Source organism: Polypterus senegalus, chromosome 9, assembly GCF_016835505.1.
Source record: "Polypterus senegalus isolate Bchr_013 chromosome 9, ASM1683550v1, whole genome shotgun sequence".
Lineage (NCBI taxonomy): Eukaryota > Metazoa > Chordata > Cladistia > Polypteriformes > Polypteridae > Polypterus > Polypterus senegalus.
In genome coordinates this window covers 80,597,809-80,609,063 of record NC_053162.1, presented here as the reverse complement: position 1 = coordinate 80,609,063, position 11,255 = coordinate 80,597,809, and the positions used below count along the sequence as shown (strand labels likewise).

Here is an 11,255-nt window from a genome sequence, read left to right as displayed (position 1 = left end):
GGACCCGGGAAGTGTACCCAGGTATCTTACCTACTGAAGTACAGCCTCTTGAAAAAAAAGCAAACAAACAAACAATGCTCGGGGATTCTTACCAAGTTGAAATAGTTCATAATTTATTCATTGATTACAGATATATACTTTATATGACCCCAAACGGAAATTGAAACATTGCAGAAGCTTAAGAGCCTCTTATACACTGCCTGGCCAAAAAAAAAGTTGCCACCCAAAAAAAAGGTCACACACTCTAATATTTCGTTGGACCACCTTTAGCTTTGATTACGGCATGCATTTGCTGTGGCATTGTTCCGATAAGCTTCTGCAATGTCACAAGATTTAGTTCCATCCAGTGTTGCATTAATTTTTCACCAAGATCTTGCACTGATGATGGTAGAGTCTGACCGCTGCGCAAAGCCTTCTCCAGCACATCCCAAAGATTATCAATGGGGTTAAGGTCTGGACTCTGTGGTGACCAATCCATGTGTGAAAATGATGTCTCATGCTGAACCACTCATTCACAATTTGAGCCCGATGAATCCTGGCATTGTCATCTTGGAATATGCCCGTGCCATCAGGGAAGAAAAAATCCACTGATGGAATAACCTGGTCATTCAGTATATTCAGGTAGTCAGCTGACCTCATTCTTGGAGCACATACTGTTGCTGAACCTAGACCTGACCAACTGCAGCAACCCCAGATCATAGCACTGCCCCCACAGGCTTGTACAGTAGGCACTAGGCATGATGGGTGCATCACTTCATCTGCCTCTCTTCTTACCCTAATGCGCCCATCACTCTGGAACAGGGTAAATCTGGACTCAGCAGATCACATGATCTTCTTCCATTGCTCCAGAGTCCAATCTTTATGCTCCCTAGCAAATTGAAGCCTTTTTTTCCGGTTTGCCTTACTGATTAGTGGTTTTCTTACGGCTACACAGATGTTCAGTCCCAATCCCTTGAGTTCCCTTCGCATTGTGCGTGTGGAAATGCTCTTACTTTCACTATTAAACATAGACCTGAGCTCTACTGTTGTTTTTCTTCGATTTGATTTCACCAAACGTTTAAGTGATCACCGATGACACAATCATTCAGGATTTTTTTCCAGCCACATTTCTTCCTCGAAGACGATGGGTCCCCACTATCCTTCCAGTTTTTAATAATGCGTTGGACAGTTATTAACCCAATTTTAGTAGTTTCTGCAATCTCCTTAGATGTTTTCTCTGCTTGATGCATGCCGATGATTTGACCCTTCTCAAACAGACTAATATCTTTTCCACGACCACGAGATGTGTCTTTCAACATGATTATTTAAGAAATGAGAAGCAACTCATTGAACCAATTGGGGTTAAATAACAGCTGAAAGATAATCGCCCATGCAGTAATTATCCAATAGGAGGCTCGTACCTAGTTACTTAGTTAAATCCAGGTGGCGACTTTTTTTTTGGCCAGGCAGTGTATATTCGCCTAATATAACTGCTTCTTATGTATTTAATTGGGAATAACATAGACCCAAGCTATGTTCCCAAACACTTAGCACCGTGCTCAAGTTGGCACAGTTAGGCTTTATTCATTTATTACAGCCTCTTATATATTCACTTAAATAATTGCCTATTATATATTACAAGTGAACAGCACAGAATGATATATGCTCTGCAACCTTTCACACTATGTTCACAGCCACTATTCTCTAATACACTATACTGGTTGAACTATAATACTTTTTGCCTTAATTGTATTTTCAGAGTATTTTGTACACCGTTTTTCCTTCAAAATTTTTAAGTGCTCACTCTTATTTTCCACATAGAATTTATATTCCTTCATTTTAGGAGCTGTTTTTGTGTACATTATATACTTTGGAAAACTACATTTATTAATAAGGAATAATGGGGGATGTAAAATGATAAATTCCTACTATGTACAAAAAGAAGTATGGTTGTATCGGCTAAAGTTTAAAACTGAATAGATTCTTCAATTACAAATTTTGCAATTTTGGCTTTCACTGGGAAGAGTGAAAATTATCAATGGCTACATAAGAGATTGTTTGGAAGGAAAAGCCTAAGACACGATTCACCATGTAAGAATTAAGAGAAAAAGGTAATGAGCCTCCACTTGCATTAAATATTGTTGTCATTTTTGGCACAGGTTGTGTCGAGTTCTGCACATTCTGCAGGCACTAATAATTAAAAGATACAGTATAGCATATGGCATTAACCATTCAAATTAAGAAACAAATAAATGATAATTATGAATGTCTGCTTTAACCACTGCACTGCCTTCTTAGACTTTTTTTCTTAAAAAAATAAGATAGATGTTTTTAATTAATAAAATATTGTATCATTTGCTAGTGGAAAATATAGTATCTCTTTGCATAGAGGGTAGAAACAAATCCCATATCATACCAAGCAAACATTGGGCCAGAAAACATTCAATATAAACTTAAAACTTAACTGATGAAAGAAAAGTTCCCTGTTCTTTGATTTCATCTTATTCTGTAACTGCTCTAAGATTTTGTTATTTTTTTCATACATACCAATTTCTTATTTTTAAGTAACATATATCATTAGTTTGTAATAAAGTAATTAGATTTTTAAGGGTACAATCAGACCAACTTGATTCATTAGTAAAAAGTAAACATGGCAAGAGGGTAGATGCTTGCATATATTATTTGAACAGCTACCTTTGGATCATGCTCTATGTAATAATTAATTACAGTAAATAAATCTACAGTACAATTCAAAACAAACTGAGGCAGAAGCAGTTTTTACCCAACTGTGATCAAACTGCTCACTGAGATGAAAGTGGCATTGCTGGACTAAATACAACATCTTAAGCATATTCTTAAGAATTACTGGGTCATACGAGTATTACAGTTTTAACATATCTTCAATTTATAGCTTACATTTTATCATATTCTTTGTATTGCCTAATTGACTGAATGCATACCTGTGCAATATTTTGTTTACTGGCAGGATCAGAATAAATTTCAAACAAAAAATATAGGATGCTTTTCAAAATAAATGTCCTGTTAACAGTAAAAATGTGAAACTGAATTTGTTCATGTGAGAAATTACAAATACTAAGCAAATAAATGCCTTTAAACAATTCAATTATTTTGCATGAAAACAGAAATAATGGCAACATCATATGCTTCATCAGATGCCCATTTCACAGTAACATCACACTTTACGCAACATCAACAATGTCAAATATTACCATCATTTTTAATGCCCCTTGATTGTCAGCCTCAGTATCTACTGTATGTATGTGAGGTGTTAGTATTATTAATGCAGCATCATATGTTGATATTGTAACTTTAATATGTTATGAACAGTATACTTTGTATAGGAATTACTAATGAAGCTATAATTATTCCGCATGTAAGGCTGACATACAAATGTATAATTAAAAATACTGAAAATGCACAAATGTTGCTTTCTAAGTGCAGCATATTATATACTTATTAATACTATTTTTGTTGATAGTGCATCATATTTACTTCAGAACTTTATGGGCAAATATTTATAAAATCTTACGGGTACAGAGTGTTACTTCATACCTCCACATTCAACTGTACCAATGTATTTTTTGAGAAAAATATATGATTAACATTCTCTTAAAATTTCTATAAAACCTGGCACATGTCTATAAAATGCAGCATTCCCAAAAGCAAAATATGCACCTCTTTCACAACAATTTTGGCAACATTTCATAAATTTAAAAAGCTTCATTAACCAAGGATTTAAAGTAGCCCAACCAGTGTTTTATTCCCTATACTCTTCATACTAAAGTACACTGCCATGATATTTAAAATGGCAATAATGATCAACCTCTGTATGATGATCTTATATTTTTTAGATATATAAAATAATTTAATCATAAAATAATATACATGACATATGTACTTAGCTTATAAGTATAATTTTTGTGCCTATAGTTTGAATTGAATCAAACAAAGATTCATTCTCTTCGTAGGCTAAACAAAATAAGGCAAATATATTACTAGTCCAAATACCCTGACACAAACTCTATTAGTTCACCATACCTTTTTGCTTCAGACATATATTTTGGCTGATTTGTTAATTTCTGAAATTATACTGTCTGTCTCAAGAGACCACTGACACATGCAACACTTTTACTGAAAGGTAAAAATTCCTATAAACTATTACTCATACTTAATTATTAATAATAAAATAACTAGGATTTTTAAAATATAAGAGGTATTTTTCTTTTCTTCTGGCAAAAACGTACTTATTAACAAGCCATCTTTAGAGCATGATCCCAGCATAAAAGAACTGAAAGCTTTGTTTATGTGCAGTACTGTTGACTGGGGCTGTCTAGGTGAATAGTTATGATTGATCGTCAAGGGACCAGAAGGTAGTGATTTGCTTAAGGAATGCTTCAAAAACATGTCACACACAACAGGAATGGTTTGCAAAAAAATCAACAATAGTTTAGTCAGTAAGACATAAAGTAACATCATAATAATACTTCATTGAGAATGGCACTTCAGTTGTTCGACAAGCCACAAATTTTCAAACAGCTCAGCTGAAAGGCAAACACAACAACACATATTTGTACTACAGCATTTGTTCACTGATACAAAGGGTCCTCCTGATGCCTCTTGTCTGCTTAATGAGATGAACTCTTTCACTTGATTACTGGATGAAAGGCATCCTTTCCTTGTTGTCATTGTCACCTTCGTGATCTTCTTCCTCCTCTCCTGCCTCACTTGTCTCTGTGCTGTCATTGGCCATCTGGAAGATAATATATATATATATAAATATATATAATGCATTTTTTGACATGTTTTACTCGTTAATTGACCATTAAGAATATGCACTAAAATTTAGGGTAGGATAACACTGACTCCTCCACACAATTTTCCATTTTTACTTGTTCTAAAAGGGCCAATCTCAGCATTCTATAAAAGCAAAAAGCATTATTTTTTCTTTTAAATTTGACGTATTCAAAATCTCACACATAGTAAATTCTTAAAATCTCCATAACCATAAAGTAATCCTTGTTCAGCGACTACCTCAGTTTCTGACCATTTGTACATAAGACCATTACAAATTATCAGCATAGTGACCATGCCGCGCTTTTATGACCAGCAACCAGCAGCCTCCACATGTATGTGCAGCACGCCTCCTGTAGTGACTCAGTGTTTGTTATTTGTTGGTAGCATTAGTACTTTCCAGTATCTTCATATTTTATTTAGTTGTTTACACTCATTTACACCACATGCTAAGATGTCTTCAAAGATGAAGCACTCCAGTTCAGATGAAGGAAGTAGCAAGTTGCAATGGAAAGCTATTCTGTACTGTACTAATTTTATAACATTAATGTTCTGCACATTATTATATTAAGTTAGTTTTGTGCTTATAAAAAAAAACAACTTTGTGCACATTGAGTTTACATTTAATCTCTTGCTACTTAGACTAATTTAAAAAAAATGTGGCATCCTTAGGCCTGGAGCTGTGAGGGACACACTCCTCACTCCTTACACCTGTCACAGGGAGCAGGAATACTCGGAGAAGCAGGCATGAAAGCTAAGTATATATCTCTGCAGCTCTAAGCCTACACACTGGATCTACAAATAGTTGTATTTGACTCCAATAGGTTGTCCAAGCAGGTGGAATTGACTCCGATTGGTGCCAATAGAGTCTAGCTGCAGACCTCCAGAGCCCCAAATAGTTATAACAGGGTAGAGATTAGGGTTGTGGGAGGGTTATCTGACTCAAATAATACCAAGTATTGTCAAGTAAGTGAACTCTTCCTACTTGAAGCTTCAGTGTGAGAGATACCAAACTCATAAAAGCAGCTCTGCAAACAATGAGCAGTGGGGAAGAGGGAAGCACACATGCGGCACTTACAGACAGCTCTTTGGACATGTCTCCCAGCTGCTAAAGCCCATTGCCTCATGGAACCGGGTGATAGTGTGGAATATGTGTCTCTGACTCCTGGTGATAAGGGCTGGAAGGCACGCATAGGAAAAAAGGACAAATCAGGTGGGAACACCTGATAGAAACCGCTGCTGAAGAAATCTTTTTAGTGGCACTCATGAGCAGTTGACATAAAGTGGCTGGTTCCTCTGTCTCACGCATGTCTTGGTTTGTTACAATACATAGAGTATGCTTACTGTATAAAACCAAAACATAAAAGGTCTTCAAAAGTTTTAAATACAGTACTAGTCATACAGTAATGACATGAAAAGATTTGAGGTATAAGAAAGGATCAAAGAGAAAAGATCACCAGGAATGAAAGCAGTTGTAAAAAAAAATATGCATGCATTTACTCCTGTGATTTTCGCTTAGTGACCATTTCCCTTAACAATCTGGCTGCTGGAACAGAACTCAGTTGCTTAATGAGGAGTATTTATTTATTTATTTATTTATTTTTTTTACCGTGTCCTGTTCGGCTGTGAAGCAATCAGAATTGATGTCTGAATGCTGGCGACTAGCCTTACAGTTTTTCTCTCAGGTGGAGCGTTACAGCTTCTGCTGACGTCACGCCTGATACCAAAACTTTATTAAAAAATATTTTTAGATGTTTTTAAGATTCGAACCGGACACGGAGACAAAAGTGAAAGAAAAAGAAGAGAGAGAAGGAAGAGATGGAGGTAAAGGGGGAGGGGGGGTTTCGTATAGAATAAACAATAAATGAACCAGAATCCGCTTCTAGACCTGCAGAAAGAGAGGGGGAAAAAAAAAAAAAACCACAAGACAAAAACATTGCTGCATCAGCTACATGAAGATATATAAAAGTAAAAATGTTTGCTGACAATCATACAGTAATTATTACTGAGGCATTTAAGGCCACCACAACCTTAGATCATGTGCTGAAGATGTCCAAGTCATACTTATGAAATCACCATGTGAGCACCTGTGTGTGTACGCACGCTTGTATGTGTAAGGTTTCTCTATAGGAGCATCCAATAGTGAGTGTGAAGGGCCACAGACCTGCCCCCAAAACGTGCGGAAGATGGAGGGAGTTCCAAGCCCAGAGATCCAGAGGTCACCCCAGAGCGGAGACCCCAGGAGGCGTCACCAGAGAAGCCCCAACCCCCACCCGAGAGGCGCAGAGGATCACCCCGGGGGTCACAACCAGCAGCCGGCAGAGTCCCGGGAGATATCAACGGCAAGCCCTCAGGCCCACCGCAGCCGCTCTCCCGAGTCGGCCGGGCCCGGAACCCAGCAGCCCGGGACCCGAGGCGACCCACCCGCCGAGGATCCAACAGAGCCCAGGGAACCAGATCCCACCAGGCAGCCACCGGGAGCGACCAGACAGATGCTTAAGGCAGGGGGAGGGTAGGCAAAGATGTTGTAGTATTGCCAGATGTCCCAGGAGAGGGGAGGAGTCCAAAACCCCACCTGACATATACAGTCACACACAAACACAGTCATACACTCCCTCCCTCATGCTCTCACATACACATACAACCCAAGACTTACAAGGATGTACGCCAGACACCCATTCACACTCCCCACACACACCCTACCTAACTCTGGTCCCGGTGCTGCCGTACCTGAGGTACAGCCATTCCTGGACGTCAGAGTTAGCCCCGTTCCGCAGGGGTAATAGTGAGCAGGCACCCCATCCAACGTAGAGCAAAGCAACCCACCACTCCAGACCACAGGCAGACGGCCAGCTCCCACTCCTAGCCTCCAGCCCCGGGCAGCTAACTGAGAACAGAAGTGTGATAAGACCTCTAGTCTCCCTCCGCCTGCTCTAATGTAGTGTTGGTGTGTGCTGATAAGGTGCATTTTGTGGTTGGGGGGGCGCAGGCAGTGCCGGCACCATGTGGCCTACACCAGCTGATGCCAACACACAGCCCCACCTCCCCCCCAAAACTCTCCGTGACTAGGTGCAGTTTAAAATTGGAAGTGGACACCGGCACTCGGAGTGAGGCTGAAATTTCCCCCAAAAAAAAAAAAAAAAAAAAAATGAGGAGTATTTATAATAGATACCAATAAAATAGTTGCATTATTATAGTAATGGAATCATTTTTTCATAACAGCATTTAGGAAATAAACATTCTGATTTTAATACATGTATTAATCAAGTAGGCATAATAAGAACTAATAAGAAAGGGTCTTCTCATTTTTATAACTGGTTCATTTTCAGCATAAATAATACTTACAGAATTCAGGTAACAATGCTATGGACTTCTAGACTGAACTCAATAAAGGAGTCAGCTAGCTGTGCTTGAATGTTTCAGAGAAATCACGACTTATCAATTTATTCAGTTGCATTAGATAATACTTTATAACAGTGTTCCACTGAAAAATTAAGTATGAATATGCAGATGCTGTGCCCCCTCCACAATCAAACCACAGATGAGCAGTTTAGCATGGTTTCTACAGGTTCAAACAATCTGTATATTGTTAAATCAGAAAATAGACAAAATCATTTCACAGCGATGCACCACTCAAACTGTTTGTCAGTTCTGGCTTCTGTAAAATTTAATGAAAGAAGCACATTTTAATGACAATGCAAGGATGCACATAACAGAATATCTTAAACATATTCCCATAAAATGAAGAAATGCATTATGGCCAGCAAATGAATAAAAAGTAGTTGTCAAAGATATAGATGTCCTATTTGTATTAAAGTTAATATACAGATACAAAATGATTAGAAATGAATTATAAACAAGATAAAATGAAGGATTTTGTCATGCAGATCATAGGTACACATAGGTAGATGGTTATTCAGTGAGAGGCGGCAGCCATATGTGACCCAATACTGTAAACAATTTTTATGTATAAAATTGTTCCTTACTTTAGTTATAACTCTGTGTTTACCTAGGTGGCTTGGCTAATATAATATTTCATTAAAATTTTACCTAAAACAATATATAATAAAAGCACGGAAATATACTCCAGCACAACACTGGTATATAGCATGAAGTATCTGGTGGCATCTGGTCACTATTTGGTATTATTTTGTCATTTTCAATTAATTAATTCTATCTATCTGTCTATCTATCTATCTAATCAGTCAATGTTATTTACCGTTTAAATAATTTCTTTTACTTACTATCGCAGGAGTGACTTGTCAAGTACATCAGAGATTTATGGCATCATTCGTGAGCCACATATCACACGACACGGTGGCACAGTGGTAGCGCTGCTGCCTCGCAGTTAGGAGACCTGGGTTCGCTTCTCAGGTCCTCTCTGTGTGGAGTTTGCATGTTCTCCCCGTGTCTGCGTGGGTTTCCTCCGGGTGCTCCGGTTTCCTCCCACAGTCCAAAGACATGCCGGTTAGGTGGATTGGTGATTCTAAATTGGCCCTAGTGTGTGCTTGGTGTGTGGATATGTTTGTGTGTGTCCTGCGGTGGGTTGGCTCCCTACCCAGGATTGGTTCCTGCCTTGTGCCCTGGGATTGGCTCCAGCAGACCCCCGTGACCCAGTGTTCGGATTCAGCGGGTTGGAAAATGGATGGATATCACATGAGTCATCAATGTGAACATGCATGTATGGGACATCCAAATGGTTATATTTTATAAGCACTACCATTACTGGTGTCTTTTGTTTGAACATCCATCCATCCATTATCCATCCCGCTTTATCCTAACTACAGGGTCACAGGGTCTGCTAGAGCCAATCCCAGCCAACACTGGGCACAAGGCAGGATTGTTTGAACATTACTTTTTTAAAAGGACGAAGGACCATACATGCAAATTTTTGAATCAGTTTAAAGAAGATTTGGCTGGTGAATAAATCATAAAGATCTCTAAAACAAATATTCCTACACCTTCTGAACTATGACTGATTTTGATATAGAGCTTGTTTTGATCTGTTTGTTGTAGCATTTTGATTATAATGATTGTTTTCCCTAAACCAAGAAGATCAAAGACAAGATCTAGAGAGCATTTCTCAATTAATGTCTGTCACTCAATACTAACCATATACAGTATAGATCTAATAATTGTAATTATTGAAGTGTATTGATCATAATAGGAGCCACAAGGTACACAGCAAAGTGGTTTGTATAGGGAATGAATCACAGTCATGATACATCTGAATAAGTCATATGCCAGATACATTTTTCACTTGCAAAATTATCCAATAATAATAATAAAATAATGTTTTATTTATGTAGAACATTTCCCAAAGCGCTTCACAGAAATTAAGAAAGAACAACAAGGCATATGAAACATTGGATACAAATAATATCCACAAAAAACGCAAATAAAGATGAATACATGTACATGTTATACAAAGCATCGAAACAGAATAAAAGACAACAAAACTGAATATAATACAAAATATTAAAAAAAGTTGCCAGAATCAGTGGACTTCAATGGGTAGACAGGAGCTTTATGATCGAGGAGGTTACTGATATAGTTTGGTGTATGGCCATTTAAAGCTTTAAAGGTTAGTAATAGAATGGTATACTCAATCCTGTAAAACACAGGGAGCCAGTGAAGGTGAAGCAGGATGGGTGTTATGTGCTCTGTGTTGTAGGTCTGTATAAGAACTCTTGTAGCAGAATTCTGAACCAACTGCAGCTCTGAAAAATTTATTAATATATCAAGATATATCAAATATTGTATTTTTGTTTAAAATAATAAAAATATTAATTTAAAGCCATATTGCCCAGCCCTAGTTCCATCTGTTTGTTATAAGTAAAGTAATGGGTGAGTTGGGATGCCATGACACACTTGAAAACTTCTGACAGAAAAGGTAAGTGAGAGATAGGTCGAAAATTGTTCCAATTATCAACAAGAACAGAATTTTGTAATGTTGGGGCTACAGAGGTGATTTTCAAAGTAGCTGGTACAAAACCGATGTCAAGAGATGTATTTATTATTTTAGCAACATTTGGGATTATGGCATGAAGGTAATATTTGGTAGGTGTGGTGAGGATGAGATCAAATACACAGGTAGTAAGCCTCATCTTAAAGAGCAGGTTGTTAACAAATATAGAAGTTAATTGGTGAAAATTTTGAAAAGTAGCTGGAAGAAGAAAGAAGACATAAAATATACCAATGGAAGATGGACTTCTGTTAGTTGAGTTATTTAGGTTTTTTACTTTATCACAGAAAAAATGATGGAACTTTTCACACCCTTCAGTGGAAGAGGTGATAAGACCAGATGCAGGTTGATGTATTATTTAACCACAAAAAACAAAACCCTCAGGTTATCATGTCCATTCACTATTATTCTGCCAAAGTCTGCATTCTTGGCTATACTTAGTGCATCTCTGATCTTTGATGGTCCAGGAAAGCCTGGGCATGCACAGTGAAGCCAGTAT

The 11,255-nt window shown here is 37.7% G+C and overlaps 1 protein-coding gene across 1 annotated transcript in view; it reads right to left on the bottom strand.

Moving 5' to 3' along the window:
- Nucleotides 1–725: 725 nt before the first annotated feature.
- vat1l (vesicle amine transport 1-like) overlaps nt 726–11,255 on the bottom strand; it is a 229,971-nt gene continuing 219,441 nt past the window's right edge. The window contains exon 9 of the mRNA XM_039763355.1: nt 726–4,750. Coding sequence (XP_039619289.1) covers nt 4,652–4,750 — 99 coding nt within the window. The 3' untranslated portion in view covers nt 726–4,651. The remainder of the gene's footprint in view (nt 4,751–11,255) is intronic.